At 40.8% G+C, this 16,567-nt stretch overlaps 1 protein-coding gene across 1 annotated transcript; it reads right to left on the minus strand.

Moving 5' to 3' along the window:
* Nucleotides 1-11,719: 11,719 nt before the first annotated feature.
* Nucleotides 11,720-12,843, minus strand: LOC110161116 (transcription factor HES-5-like). The gene is made up of 2 exons (XM_055166170.1): nt 12,790-12,843; nt 11,720-12,686 (listed from the first exon to the last, which is right to left on the minus strand). Exons 1-2 carry the CDS (start codon nt 12,841-12,843, stop codon nt 12,240-12,242), a joined length of 501 nt encoding a protein of 166 aa, XP_055022145.1. The 3' UTR covers nt 11,720-12,239.
* Between the last annotated feature and the right edge of the window lie 3,724 nt (nt 12,844-16,567).

Raw genomic sequence — 16,567 nt, forward strand, 5'->3', positions numbered from 1 at the left:
TTATTCATTGTCATACAAATCCAGACAATTAAGAGCATACATTAAGTGAAAATATCACAACAATTGAAGTACATCATTCAGAACTCATCCAGTCACTCACACATTCATTCATAACTTTTGGCATAAAGCTCAAGAGAAATATTCTCAACAACAGTTGCATTTAACACATAAGGGCCTTAGCACAACCTTCACTCCACTGGAGTAACTACAGTTTGGTCCACAGTCATCAATTAAATGAGCAAAACAAACATCTAAGATCAAGCACAACTGGAATGTCCATCAATGTGATGATAAGAGCCTCCAGATCTGTCCAACAGGTGGGGCCACAAAGTCAATTAGTCCAGACCGTGTACATCATCAGAAGTACAGTCTACAGTCCTCAAGTCTTTGGTGAGGTGTTTACCATGGCCTCCAGACGGGGGCACTGTTGGAAACAGTGTCTCTGGGCTGTGGGCTGGTGATGGAGCCCCGGAGCCAGGCCTCAGTCTGAGGGAGTGTATGCGGGGCTCTGTGGACCTCCTTGTCAGCGGCTCGGTGTGCTTGTCCCAGCTGTTGTTTCAGGAAGCACACAGTCATCTCAAGCACATCGGCCTTCTCCAGTTTGGAGCAGCCCTCACGATGAAGCTCCTTCTCCAGGAGGACCTTCAGTTGCTCAATGCAACCATTGATCCGGTCACGGCGCATCTTTTCCACTACAGGCTTTCTCAACTAAACAGAAAAAAGAAAAGATTTTTATGATCAATCAGTGGAACAATGTCAATGTACCACTAAATACACATTAGCTATCTGGTCCAAGGGAAGCAACAGCAAAATACTCAAACACGAAATTGGAAAAGCTTCTGAATCTTGAGTGTATTAATGAAGTGTCTATTGGTAACTACAAGTGACATTTCCAAAATAAAACTACATTTGTCTATTGTAAGAGTTTTCAAGAATGGAGCAAAGAAACAAAAACTTTACTACATCTTTCCATTCAAGCAGCCACTGCTACAACCAATCTAAAAACACAACATATAATTTAAATTACAGCTACAAAAGTATTAAATCCATGCATGGTCCAGTGGTACTTACTTTGATGGGATCTCGATCAGTCCTGGCTTGATGCTGAGTTGAAAAGCTGCTATAAGGAGCCATCTCAGTTCAGTTCACTTCAGTTCAATTCAGTGGTTTCTCTGTGGAGTTTCTGAGGCTCTGAGAGACACACTAGCCCTTATATACTGTCCCATTACCATAACAAAGACCTCATGTCCCGAGAGACACTGGAGTTCCCACACTCACCACCCCCAGGGAACAATACTGACCTGAGCATCGCAAATAAGGATGTTTATCTACAGTATCTAGGATGGCTGCTTTACTGAGATAAGCAACAGGTAGAGATTGATTGTAATAGAATGAGATTTAAAATGTGTGGAGTAAAAACTGCAATTTAAAGGTGCAAATGGCGTAGGATTCCCCAAAGGAAAAAAGTAGCAATTAGGAACCAAATGCCAAATGCCCTAGCAATAAACCGCAGTAAAAAGACTTTTGGCTGCTAATAAAATATATAGTGGGAGACCTCTGGAGACAAATTCCCACAGTGGTGAGTCATATAGAGTTGCCCTGAAAAACACTGGCTATTTTTGCTACTTATTTTTTATTTATTATTACTATATATATTGTTGCTCTTTGTTATTTTAATATGTTGTCCATTAACTTTGTCTTATTAATTGGAATTTACACTAATAATCCAAATAATTAAGATTTAAAAGTGCTTAATGACATTTAATTTAACACAGACACGAAGGTCTGAAACAGAGCAAAGGATCATGGTATATGTAGTTTTCCGTTTTCGCTGTTGCTGTACCGTAACAGTGAATTTAAGCAAAAAAAAAAAAAAACAAACAAACAAACAAAACAAAAACAGAACAAAACCGCACAATATTTCGGCTATTGTTACATCTTTACTACTACTCACCAGAAACCAGGTGAATTTGCTTAAACAGCAGCTTCTGACTTCTTCTGATGAAAGTTCCTAATGACATGTTAGCATAGTTAGCATTGTAGCAGTCTGCGTTATATTGTTGTATTTACGTTTTAATTAAGATGTTGAGAAAGACATGGATCATCTTAATCTCAACCGAGCCAACCATTAGTTAATTTATAGTATTCTTTATTATGGATTATGGTTAGACAGGGTGATGTGATCAGACGTCCCGATTTACCGGGGACAGTCCCAGCTTTGAGCCCCGTGTCCCCTGTTCCAGTAGATGTCTACAAAACCACAGCTTTGTCCCAGTTTAATACAAGAAATGTCCCACATGTCGCCATTTTTAACTATTGTGCTACCCACCGACAGTAACGAGGCCAATATATATATATATATATATATATATATATATATATATATATATATATATATATATATATATATATATATATATATTTTTTTTTTTTTTTTTCAGCTAAAATACAAAAAAAAAGCTTGAAAATGAGCACAAGGCACAAAAATAAATAAATAAAATAAAATCCCTCAGATTAAATACTGACATTTATGAGTCGCGTAAAGACAACGTAAACGCGCTTTTCACGATTTTTCCGACCATCTTGTCCCAGTTTGTAACCATTTTGCTACGCAACGACAGTAACGAGGCCATTTTTATTTTTTTTTTAATTTTTAAGCTAAAATACAAAAAAAAAAAAAAAAAAACAACCTTGGAAATAAGCACAAGGCACCAAATAAAATAAAATAAATAAATAAATAAAAATTATAACAAAATAAAAAGAAAGAAAGAAATGCTACGACAGACGTCCCTCAGATTAAATACTGACACTTCTGAGTCGTGTAAGGACAACGTAAGCGCTCTTTTCACGATTTTACCGACCATCTTGTCCCAGTTTTTAATTTTTAATACCTGGTCACCCTATGATGAAAGTTCGTAATGACAAATTACATGTTAGCATAGTTAGCATTGTAGCACTCTCTGTTGTATTTTCATTTTAATGAAGAATTTAAGAAAGTATTATATCAAGAGAGGCTAACTACACATTAGAGGGACACGGATTAAGTTCATCTCAACCGAGTCAACCATTAGTTAACTTATATTATTCTTTATTACGGTTAGAGTTCGCCAAACTGTGCGTCCCCGTGCGCCTGTCGGAAGTGGAGGTGTGCGGGCGCGCGAGGTTTACAGCGGCGTCGTGGCGTTACTTCCTCTGTGCGCGCGGGCGGAGGTGTGAAGGGCGCGAGGTTCCCACAGAGCCGAGCACGCGGGACATCAAGGTCCTGGGCACGCGGACGGAGATCAAAGGCCCGCAGGCAGCACGCGCCCCTCCAGGTGTGAAAGCTCGCACCTGGCGCACGCACGAGCCGCTCCGGCGCGTGTCTCCCGTCCGACGTGGCGACGCACAGCGGGGAGCGCATGTTTATGAGTGGGTTCCCACGGAGCGGAGTGAGTAAAAGGATGGTTCTTGTTACCATATGGCGCTGGGCTTCACATAAAATCTATAATACATGAGGTTTAATGAGGTTAGTCATATTCAAAACACTCAAAACATTTAACTTCCACTTCAGCTAAGACCCCAAATCCACGTGGGGTCAAGAAAAAGGGAAGAAGACAAGTTAGCTAGAATACATTTAGACCAATTTTCTTTTTTAAATGCAGATTTTCAGTAACAAACAAAGACGGCACCTTGTAAATGTATACAGTTCAAATGAAAATAAAATAAATGCATAGAAAACGCGACAAAATAATAATAATAAAAAAATAAAAACATATTCACAAATAAAAGGGGCAATTTCAAGGCATAAACTAAGGAATACATTAAAATAATTTTAAAAAAAGATATCAGAAAACCAGCCTCTTTTCTCTCAACATTCAGGCGAAATTATGTCGCCTACTTGAGTATTTAATAGGGATGTAAAAAAAACTGAAATATCGTGATATCGCATCGTCAAAAGTCTCACAATAATATCGTGGGCTGTCACAATATATTGAATTACAAGTTCCATTGCTTAAATACATGGTTTTATAGCTATAGTAACAGCTTATAAACATCGGAAACTACATATCCCATGATTCATTTCAGTGCAGACAACACGAAGAGATGTTTTTACTTGAATTCTTGGGATTATGACAGAAAAAATTCACACCAAAATCTTGTCAAGGTATTTTAAAAGCAAAAAAGTGTCCCATCTAAAATGATATCAGCCTCTTCAAAATATCTTAATAAATATTGTACCGTGAGATTTGGATATCGTTACATCCTTAGTGTTTAACAAGTTTTTACCTTTAGTACTACAAAAATTATGACTAGTATTTTATATCTGTCTTTATTTTTTCCCCTTGTGGATCAGTAAAGTTTGTCTAAGTTACGGTGACCAGATTTTCAAAATTAAAAAAAATGGGATGCCTTCGGTTTGTGGTGGTTGGTAATAATAAAATTGAATCTAAGTGTGTAATTAAGGAAAATTGTTATGCAGTCGGCCCATTTATGAGTCAGTATAGTCACATTTTCTTTGCGTTTTGGTCATTTTTAAGCAGCTTTTCTGTATTTTACTTAAACAAATGACAATGTATGCATCTCTTTACTGTTGGCAGGTGACAAATTGGTCCAAAATAGGGACACCTGGGACATTTCTTGTATTAAACTGGGACAAATCACTGGTTTTGGATGAATCTGCTGGGACAGGGGACACAGAGGCTCAAAACTTTGACTGTCCCTGGTAAATAGAATGTTTGGTCACCCTAGTCTAAGTCAGAGTCTCTTTTTAGTTTGATCATTAGTTAGCAGAAGCAGGCGAGGGCAGTCTATGCAGTTAAATAAAAAATATACTAATATATGTAAAAATCTTTCACTAGTGAGTTGGCTTGATATTTCTTGTTACAAAAGTAGTCTTCGTTGTTAATTATGTTTAACCATGGAAGTGTCCAGTAACAAGAAGTTTAATTTAACAAAATTTTAGAGAATATTTTTTAGAAGCAGAAGCATAGATGCATCAAGAATCTCGGACTTCCGGTCATTGCGCAGTGCATACTGGGAAGGATTTTCTGAAAAAAAAAAGAAGCATCAAACCGGCATCTTTGTTGTCCCAGTGGGATGCGTCTATGGCGCTCCACATACAAAATGTTCGCTTCAAATTCGGGATGATTTAGGCAGCCAAAGGTTTCCTTTTTTGTCCTTCCTGTTTATCAATCCTGCCCCATCGCCTTCACCTTTCACTATTTTTCAGTTCCGTTGGGAAGGGAAACAGTTTGAGCAGAGGTATGCAGTGACAAAGATCTGGTTCCCTTTTGCATTTATGGAGTTTGCAAACCAATTTCTCGAGCCGTTTTCCACTGTTAGGATCCAACAACCACACAATTACGATGTCCGAATCCCAAATCTAAAATATGACAATATCAGAACCAGAAACAAAAGTGATATGGTTCAAAAGACTAGAAAAGATCGGCTTTGTCAACAGACGCATCCCACTGGGAAAACAAACATGGCGTTTTGATGGTCACTTTTTCGGAAAATCCTTCCCAGTATGCATTGCGCAATGACCGGAAGTCCGAGATTCTTGATGCATCTTTGGGTCAGATTTTTGAAAAAACCGAAAAATTTGAAAATTGTGAGCTCTTAGTTGGAATGTTGTCAAAAACATACCTGGAGTTGTGTTTTGTTTCATTCATACATGTTTTCTCCAAAGGTCAAAATGCTCTGTTCCACCTTGTGATGTCATGAAGTGATAGTTTTCAGGTTAACAGATAATGTTTTACTATTTGTTCAGCAGAGATTTCAATTCCAGGGCTAAAATTATCCAAATCATTCTAGTGAAGGTGAATTTAAAAACACAATGGCGCACTTCCTGTATTACCACATGACATCACAAGGTGGAACAGAGTGTTTTCTGTTTGAGGGAAGAACTCAGCCTAAATACGCAGGGTCTGTGTGTTGAACATGTGTGAATGAAACAAAACACAAGTGCAGATATGTTTTTGTTGAGGAAACAACAGTATAACAGATCAGCAAATAGCGTAAACGTTATTAAAATCAATAACGGAGTATTGACTTTTTGTCCAGGCTGACACATGTCCCTCTCTGGCCCCTGGGACTGGCCCCTGTCCCAGATGTGGCCCCTGCTGGTTCTCTGTGTGCCTTCCAGCCTTTCCACTTTCCCACAGATCCCCTCACATCTCTGACAGGTATGTAAATGTTAGCTTTTGTTTTGGCTCAAACAGAAAAGCTCTACGTCCGCATCGTTCTAACGTAAGTCTACTCAGACCTATTCAAAGAGTGAATTTAATTGTGACACAAAGGGGAGATGGAGGGAATTTACATTTTTATTAAGTTACTAAGTTAAAAGTGTAAATAATGAAGTGGAGTGCTATCAGGAGTTTGTTTTTGGCAACACTAGAGTACAACTAGTGGAGTTTATATACAACTGTAAGTCAAGTCAGTTGTATTTTAATCCATGTTTGAATCAAATGTATTTAATATAAGGTGTGTAAATGTAATTCTTTTTAGGCAAGGCAAGACAAGTTTATTTGTATAGCACAATTCATACACAAAATAATTCAAAGTGTTTTACAGAATAAGAAATACATAAAAATCACAATAAAAACAAATCAAAACATAAATAATCATAAAATTTAAGATAAAATTTAAAAAGAGAGAGAGAGACATTAATTATATAAATTAGAGAGAAGAGTGCGGAATGAAAACCTTTCAGTCATATGCACAGTGAAACAGAACTGTTTTGAGCCTGGATTTAAATAGTGTCAAAGTAGAGGCCTGTCTCACATGTTCAGGAAGACTGTTCCAGGTTTTAGCTGCATGAATCTGAAATGCTGACTCCCCGTGTTTAGTCCTGACTCTGGGCACCAGCAGGAGGCCGGTCCCTGAAGTCCTCAGAGTGTAAGGTGGTTCATATGACACTAACATGTCACAGATGTACTTTGGTGCTCGGCCATGGAGAGACTTGTACACAAGCAGACCTGCTTTAAAGTCTATTCTCTGAGCCACAGGGGGTAGTGCAGAGACCTGAGCACAGGACTTATGTGCTTGTACTTCCTAGTTTTAGTCAGGACCTGAGCTGCAGTGTTCTGGATGTTCTGCAGCGTCTCACAGCTCGTATGGAGAGGCCAGTGAGCAGGCTGTTACAGTAGTCTCACCTACTGGAGACAAATGCATGGATAAGTCTCTCCAAGTCTGATTTGCTGTGTTTTTTAGATGGTAAAATGCTGAAGATGTTTTTGATTTGATGTTGCTGTTAAAGTTCAAGTCTGAGTCCATTATTACCCCTACATTTCTTGCCTGATTTGAAGGTTTTAGAGAGAGAGACGGGAGGTGACTGCTGACACTGTCCCTTTGTTTTTGTGGACCAAACACTATGACTTCAGTCTTGTCAGAGTTTAGCTGGAGAAAGTTGTTTTGCATTCACACACTGATCTGTTGGATGCAGTGGCAAAGTGCTTCCAACAGTAATGCACAGCTATAATGTTCAAAGGAGAGGCTTTAAAATCAGCCCTTTTGTTTGTTTTTTTGCCTCCTCTGGCTTTTTTTTTATCTCGTGTGCTTTTTAAAAAAAATTGTTATATGTTATACACGTGCAAAAGAAATAAATAAATAAAAAGTTGTAACCAGTGTAATGTTGAGTTATCTTGAATATGGCCCCAACACAATTAACTACAATTAACTATCAGCTACTACTAGTACTACTAATACTACTACTACTATTAATAATAATAATGCATTTTATTTAAAGGCACCTTTCTGGGCACTCAAGGACACTGTACAAACAACAGTTATAAGAGTATATTAGCAAAACGAAATCACTCTAGCTAAACATACTTCTGAAGAGTTGTATTTAATAGATATTGGATTTGATAATTTGAAGTAGAGTAGTTATTATTATTATTATTAGTAATAGTAGTAGTAGTAGGAGTAGGAGGAGTAGTAGTAGGAAGTGAAGTAGGAGTAGTAGTAGTAGGAGGAGAAGGAGGAGGCCACACATACGGCCCTTTGGTTCACTCTGACCGGCCCGTTTAAGATAATTGTCTAACTGTACCCCATCTACCGTATTTTCCGGACTGTAAGTCGCTCCAGAGTATAAGTCTCACCTGCCAAAAAATGCACAATAAAGAAGAAAAAAAATATAAGTCGCACCGGACTATAAGTCGCACTTTTTGGGGAAATGTATTTTGTAAAATCAGAGACCAGGAACTGACATTTCATCTTGAAAGGCAAGTTATAGTAAAAACAGAACACAGAACAACAGGCTGAATAGGCATTAATATGTTAACGTAACACATGAACAGTTATTCTGATAATTATAGCATAAACAACAGAACATAAGTTTACCTAACTCACGATCTCACTCCAAATCACTAAATCCATTGAATTCTTCATCCTCGGTGTCACTTCTGCATGACCTCTGGAGATAAACCACAGATCCATGAGGTAAACAGAGCACGGCTTCCTCTTCTGTGTAGCTGTTGTCAAACTCAGCATCAGTTCCAGTTAGAATTATTCCGGCCTTTTTGAATCCCGATAGGATGGTTTCGGTGTCATAGAAGTTCAGGCTTTGTCAAGCCATCCAGTGACTTCCAGGAAAGTTGTATGGCGCACCTGTCCACTTACCGTGAAACTGTGTTCTCCATCCCTGCTTTCCGGCAGTCGATTACCGTTTTCGACTGAATATTTCAGTATTTGCAGCAAGACAGTGGCTATTTCTAGAGGAGACATGTACAGTAGAGTGTGAAGTGACAGTGGTACAGAGTAACAGTAGTACTAATCAAGCTAAAACCAGTTAAAGGAAGGCCAGCTGATAAAAATGAGTTCCATCCATCCATTTTCTTCCACTTATCTGGGGCCGGGTCACGGGGGCAGCAGTCTAAGCAGGGACTCCCAGACTTCCTTCACCCCAGACATGTCCTTCAGCTCCTCTGGGGGGACCCCGAGGTGTTCTCAGGCCAGCTGAGAGACATAGTCCCTCCAGCGTGTCCTGGGTCTTCCCTGGGGTCTCCTCCCGGTGGGACATGCTCGGAACACCTCCCAAGTGAGGCGCCCAGGAGGCATCCGGAACAGATGCCCGAACCACCTCAACTGGTTCCTCTCGACGTGGAGGAGCAGCGGCTCTACTCCGAGCTCCTCCCGTGTGACTGAGTTCCTCATCCTATCTCTAAGGGAGCGCCCAGCCACCCTGCGGAGGAAACTAATTTCCAGTGTTTATATCCGCGATCTTGTCCTTTTGCTCATTACCCAGAGCTCATAGGTGAGAGTAGAAACGAAGATTGACCGGTAAATTGAGAGCTTCGCCTTTCGACTCAGCTCCCTCTTCACCACAATGCTCCAATACAGCGACTGCAGACGCTGCACCGATCTGCCTTTCAATCTCACGCTCCGTCCTCCCCTCACTCATGAACAAGACCCCAAGATACTTGAACTCCTCCACTTGAGGCAGGGAAAATGAGTTCTAAGAAGTGATTCAAAAGATGATACTGATGGTGCGAGCCTTATCTCCTCGGGCAGGTCGTTCCAAAGCCGTGGTGCCTGGACCGAAAAGGCTCGATGACCCTTCATCTGGAGCCTGGACTTTGGAACAGCCACACGGACCTGCCTGAGGATCTAAGGCTGCGGGAGGCTCGTATGGGGTTAAAAGTTCTGAAATGTCACTTATTTGGTGCAAGCTTTAAAAGTGAACAGTAAAATCTTAAAATCAGTTCTAAAACACACAGGCAGCCAGTGTGTAGATAGATAGATAGATCTATTTATCTATCTATTTATCTATCTGAGCGTTTGTATTGTTCTATTGTGTTTTTGTATGTATTAGATTGCACTTCATATTTTGTACAGCACTTTGGACAGCTGGGGTTGTTTTTGTATGTGCTTTATAAATAACTTGACTTGTTTTCCTTATGGTCTCTCTACATAGCTGAGATATTTTATTACTTATTTCTATTTTACTTTATTTTTACTTGTACATATACATTTCTATAATTATGCTTTATTTGACACCAGTCTCCTGCTATTTTTGCAACTTATTTAGAATTTATATATTACAATTTATATTTTTTCTCTTATTATCATATATTGTGATGTGTGAGCTACTGTGTCCAAGTTTTTTCCCTTGTGGATCAATAAAGTTTGTCTTGTCTTGACGATCTAGTATTGCGACAACACAGTCTTGTACTATTTCCTGAAATCTCTGGAAGCTCCAAACGTCCTTTTACTTGCCCTGCTCTTGTCTCCGTGGTGACACATCAGCGTTAACCGTTTCCTATCTGGTCCGGTATACGAGAGTACGAGAACAGGCAGCGTCCACATGAGAGTGCGAAGGCGAGCGTCCCTCCCACAGACCCCGGGCCCAAACTTTGAACCCCGTCGTAAAAAGTGCAGCAGAGGCAGAGCTGGACCTGTGAGTGTCCTATCTCCAGTTTCCCACACTCTGCTCCATTCAGCCAGCCCTCTGCACAGGACAAAAGAAGTGTGTCCTGTTACACATCACATTAGCCCAGTGTTTGATCTCCTCTACACAGACAGGGCAGGGACAAGGGGACAGGGGAGGCAGGGGGACAGGGGACGCAGGGGACAGGAGCAGGAGACAGAGGAGGGAGGGGACAGCGGAAGGAGCAGAGAGGTACAGGGGAGGGAGGGGACAGAGGACAGGGGAGGGAGGGGACAGGGGATCGAGGGGACAGAGGAGGGAGGGGACAGAGGAGGGGACAGTGACAGAGGAGACAGGGGAGGTAGGGGCCAAGGGAGAGACAGGGGAGAGACAATAGAGGGAGGAGACAGGGGACAGGCAGGCAAGGGACAAGGAGGTAGGGAGCAGGGGTGAGACAGGGGACAGGGAACAGGGGAGGAACAAGAACAGGGGAGAGAGGGGGCATGGGAGGGACAGGGGACAGAGGGGGCAGGGGACAGGGGAGGAAAAGGGACAGGGGAGAGAGGGGGCAGGCAAGGGACAGCTGCTCAGGACGGACAGAGCCTGAGAAAGTCCTCACACAGCCAAACTCTGCACCACTAAAGAAAAGTTTGAATGAGTTTTGGGTGGCACATTTTGGGGCGTGCTTCAGCGGGACATGGGAACGTGCGGCGGGGGTGTGTCCGGTGTGGGACAGCTGTCAGAGAGGGAGCTGATGGGAAAAAACTCTGGACAACAGAAACAGGACAGATTCACACACATTTGTCAGTGTTCAGGAATGTGCTTAATCTTATTTCACACTCGAGTATGACACATGTTTGATTTATCTGGTAACACGGTTGTTCTGTGTGATTTACATTTAGGCCACTGTCCTGTGTGAAAGACACTGACCTCAGGCCTAATGTAATCAGACCAGTATATTTTATATTAGCCTACAAGGATTTTTGTTTTCATTCTTTTCATTCTCATCACTCTCTGCAGAAAACACAGGATCAGTGCAGAGTGAGATCAACTCTTGAGGTGTGACTGGTGACACCTGCCACTCTATGTGAGTACAAGTAATAACTGTATAATAACTATATAAAGGTCATTATTAAAGTTATAATATAAAAGAACACAGAGGCAATGATTTTACCTTTATCAGACTTCATGTGAAGTTATTTTTATTTTCAGCTGCTTCTCAGAAGCATCATAAATAGGACCTTTATCAAAGGCATTTCACAAGATGAACATCATCTCACATGTGGAGGACACATTATAATATATAATATATATATATAATATATAATTAAACATTATCAGACTTAGGACAAATAAAGTCACAGTTTAAATCAAATGGAATCATTTGAGATTTACACAAGCAGATCCACAGGATCAAAGGTTCAACAGATACTCAGTATCACACTTTAGTTTCTCTCATAATCAACAATAACCCAGTGTGGGTGTAACATGTAATAGACCCCAATGTGGGTTTAATGTTATAACATAATGAACCAAAAGTGGCTTTAACATAATGACCCTAAACTGGGTTTAACCAAAACAACCCAAACGTGGGTTTAACTCAACGACCCAAAACTGGGTTTAACACTGAACACAGATGTTTATAAACAAACACATGAGGTCTGTCCCAGAGGAACAAGAGAAGATCTTCTACAGAAGTACAAAGTCCATAACAGCTCTGAGGAACCAGAGCCTCTCATCTTCATCCACAGGTCCCATCAGCAGTGCAGGGACAGGAGCAGGTCCCATCAGGGACTGAGGGTCATCATCTGTAGACTGCAGACTGTAAGTCCTACAGAGGTCCATGACATCACAGACAGGGTTTAGTCCAGACCTGGGTTTAGACTTAGTCCTACCAGGGCCTCCAGAGCCCGTTGCTCTGGATCTGGACCTTGCAGTGGTCCTTCTGCATGGGGCATGTGGGGGTGACAGGGGGTTTCCCGGGGGCTTGTCCCTGGAAGTGCCCCAGCAGCCTTCTATGAGCCTGGGTCTGCAGCTCACAGTGGGACAGGAAGCTGACGGCCTCCTGGACACACCGTGTGTATCCTTCTCCAGAGGTCCTCACAGGGACTGGGGATGGTTTAGGGGCCACTTTAGGGTCCCCTGTAGGAGCCAGTTTAGGGGCGGCCTGTTGCTGCCAAGCCTGGAGGTAGGCCACAGTCATCTCCAGAACGTCTGCCTTCTCCTGTTTGGAGTCAGGCTGCTGTCGGAGGAACTCTGGGCCCAGCAGCGACTTGAGTTGCTCGATGCTGGAGTTAATCCGATCACGACGCAGCTTTTCAACCATGGGCTTTCTCAGCTACAGAGAGAGACAAGGACAGTTAGACACTGGGCCAAAACATCAACATGTGTCATAAATAAATATAATATTAGTGAATCAAATACACTGGAGCTTAATTTACCTTATGAGCTGAAGCCATGTCTTTAGAGCAGTGCGCAGAGCCAGTGGGAGCCATCACAGTGGTTTCAGAGAAGAGCCAGGAGCTTCTGATCTGCCTGTCTCAGCCTGTGCCTGTATTTATACTCCTCCCTCTGCCTGGGAGCGTGTGGGTCCTGGGTCCGCCGCGCTTTCTCACAGTCCCTCGGCCAATCAGAGCGCTGGGAAGGAGCTGCCACACGATCAATGGGCTGTTTAGGGTCCCGGGACAAAGCCTGAGGGCCTCATGGGAGCAGGTGGAGTCGTCTGGGGAGGGGGAGGCTGGGGGAAGGGGTCACTCTGCATGGGAAAGTCCTGACCCCACAGACAGGCCGGACGCCGGGGGTGATGAAGGCACACGCAGAGACACACTTCTACACAGGGCAGGGAGAAGGCTATGGGAGACTTAGAAAAAATGTAAATGGTAATAATAAATTCAAAATAAGTAGCAAAAATATAAAGAGACTGCTGTCAAATAAGGCATTATTCTGTAAGTGTATATGTACAAGTAAAAAAAAAGAAATACAATCATAAATAATATAAAAATGTATGTAATTATATCGTTACCTATCATATAAGTAGACTGCATATTTATAAAGGTAATTTTGAATAATTAGGATGCTTTGCTATAAGTTTTTCTATAGATTTGTAGGATTCCTAATGTATTGTAGATCATTTTAAATACACTGATAACTGAAGGAAGAGCAAGAAGTACGGTTCACAGAAAATTGCTAATATTTTTTGTCTATTAAAGTTTATCTCAATCACAACCTAATAAAAAACTCTGGTTAAACTGAAAACCACCAAAACATATTATACATATTTTTTCTGTTAATTCATCTGATTTTATTTGACAGGACATCGCAGCAAAAGAATGGGTAGAGAGCGAGGAGAGACATTCAGTATTCACTAGGATCGGAATATGAAGACGCAATACAATCTGGTAAGTTTTCCTTCATATGGGCTGCAGTTTAAAGGTCCTATATTACACAAAATTGTCTCTTGTGAGCTTTAAATCATGTTATAATGTTGTTTCCTCATCAAAAACTTACTTGGGGTTGCGTTTTGGTTCATTCACACATGTTGGGGTGAAGGTGAAGGTGTATGGAGTTCAGAAACACAGTGGATCACTTGACATCACAAGGTGGAACAGAGTATTTTTAATTTGAGAGAAGAACTCTGAATGTGTTTGTGTGTTAAACATGTGTGAATGAAACAAAACACAACTCCAGGTCTGTTTGTGATGAGAAAACAACATTACAACAGATCAGAAAATTGCATAATATGGCTGGGCCCTTTAAGATAATTTGCATATTGACAGGTAAAGTAAGTAGAATTTAATGCAAATAGGCTACCGACACACTTACTGCTGTGGGAAAACTCTATATATCTCTTTTGAAGTGTGCTTTACAGTGTTTTGTTTGTGGCAGTAGTGTTTGGGAGGGGAGTTATTGAGTGTTAGATGCGACACTTCTCATGTAGGGCACACTTTCGGAGGCACACTTCGTTCACACCTCTCGCTCCTTCACTTCCTATCAGCTGCTCAAGGAGACCACAGGAAGGAGACCCTAAATATAGAAAGAGATAAGATAAGTTGAGCTTTAGTACAGAGTCTTGTATTTCATATTGTGGTGATGTACTGTAGGTAAGGAAGGTTTGTGTGCTAATAATTTTCCATTACTGCATTCTTGGTGGATTTTTTTTGTGATTGTAGATACTCTAAACCTCCTAAGACCCGAACTCTTGCATGGCATCCTTTTTGATTTGATTTGACTGGCTGATTGGGACCTGATAGGACCTATTTTTTATATATATTTTTAAGTTTATATGTCCACATGTGATATATAAAACATTAATTTTATGTTTTAATCATTTTGATGAAATGCAAAAGTCACAACTGAATAATGATTTACTTAGACTTAGACAGATATTTTGATCCACAAGGGAAACACAGTAGCTCACAAATCACATTATATTACGATAATAAAGAGTAAAAATGGTTATAATAAGTAGCAATAAAAAAATAGCAAGCGACTGGTGTCAACTGTGGAACATCCTTCCTCTTCCTGCCAGATCCTCTCAGTCTGTAACGCAGTTTAAGACGAGACTGAAAACTCTCCTCTTCTCTGTGGCATTTAGTACGAGCTAGTCAGGTTATCTTGATGTTTTTATTGTAGTTTTCACATGTTATTTGTATGTATGTATGTGTAACTGTTTCTTCTATTTTGTTTACTTGTATGTGAAGCACTTTGGTCAGCTGAAGTTGTTTTAAATGTGCTATATAAATAAACTTGAATTGAATATATTATACAGATGTATGTACAGTAAGTAAAAAACAAATGCCATAATATAATATATCACAGACGAGAGGTCGTAAGGAAAGAGTGCTCCAGCCTGCTCCCACAGGCCTGGCAAATTTACCCAGGGTTAGTTAGCCTTGGCTGGGGTTGGGAGACTTGGGTCCTGTTGGTCACTAGAGCTCTAAGCTTTTCTCCAGCCTAACCCCACAGACCGGGGAAACCGTGCTGAAATGTTGTTACCTCATCAAAAACATACATGGAGTTGTGTTTTTTTCATTCTCACATATTAGTCTGTCTACATTTCTAAAGCTCAGAATGCTCTGTTCCACCTTGCCGTCTCATGAAGCTGTAGTTTTTAATTTACCTGCTGCCTTTAACCTTTAGCTCTGTCGATTTTGGCAAAGCAAGGGTTGAAATTATGCAAGTAAGAGTTTGGAGTTTAAAAAGAAGGTGGAGTACTTCGTGTATTACCACATTACAAGGTGGAGTGTTTTCAGTTTGAGAGAAGAGCAGAATTTGGAAACATAAAACATACCGTATTTTCTGCACCATAGGGCGCTCTGGATTATAAGGCGCGATTATAAGTCATTGAATGGTCTATTTTCGAACTTTTTTCACATATAAACCGCACCGGGCTATAAGGCGCATTAAACGAAACACAACAGTTAGATAAGTCAGTCAAACTTTATTTAACGCGTTCACAATAACTCTCAACTTTGCTCAATTGTAACGCGTAAAAAAAATACTGTCTGAGACGCTAAATTGTTGGCGTATTCACAATAACTCATAATTGTTCAAACAGTTGGGCGATTACGGCGTCCAGCGCGCCCGCATCCCTCTCGTCATTATCCGAGTCAGTGTCGTTACTGTTACCTGGCAGTTCAGTGGTGATTCCGGTCTTTGTAAAATCTCGGACCACAGTTGATACTGATCCTTCGCCCAGGCATCCACGATCCATTGGCAAATCGTGGCGTAAGTCGCTCTGTCTCCCTGTCTTGGTGAATATGTGTTCTCCTTCTCTCATCCACTGCTCCCATGCACCTCGCAGTTTAACTTTATAATAACCTTGAGTTTAAAGTCAGCGTTGTCAGCGTTTCTCTTGACAGGTGCATTTTGATATTAAAAGGAATCACAGTATGTATTACTCTGCGATGCTCCTGACTACAGGAGCCGTAATGCTGCAAGTGGTGCGGCTTTGTAGTTTACAAAAGTCATACTAAGACACTCGAATAAATTCATATATAAGGCACGCAGTTGTTTTTTGATGAAATTAAAGGCTTTTAAGTGCGTCCTATAAAATCGCTCATGTAAACAGATTTGGTGCTGTGAAAGTAGTAGAAACTTTAGCTTGTTATACCATTCATTAAAACAGTGGTACACATGATAAATACAAGCGAGGACAACTGATGCAATTGTCGTTTTGTAAATTTCTTTTTTTAGTTTTTTATATTTATTTGGTTCAGA

The sequence above is a fragment of the Boleophthalmus pectinirostris genome, unplaced genomic scaffold (assembly GCF_026225935.1).
Source record: "Boleophthalmus pectinirostris isolate CB_2022bp ecotype Guang Dong unplaced genomic scaffold, ASM2622593v1 HiC_scaffold_8, whole genome shotgun sequence".
NCBI classification, from domain to species: domain Eukaryota; kingdom Metazoa; phylum Chordata; class Actinopteri; order Gobiiformes; family Gobiidae; genus Boleophthalmus; species Boleophthalmus pectinirostris.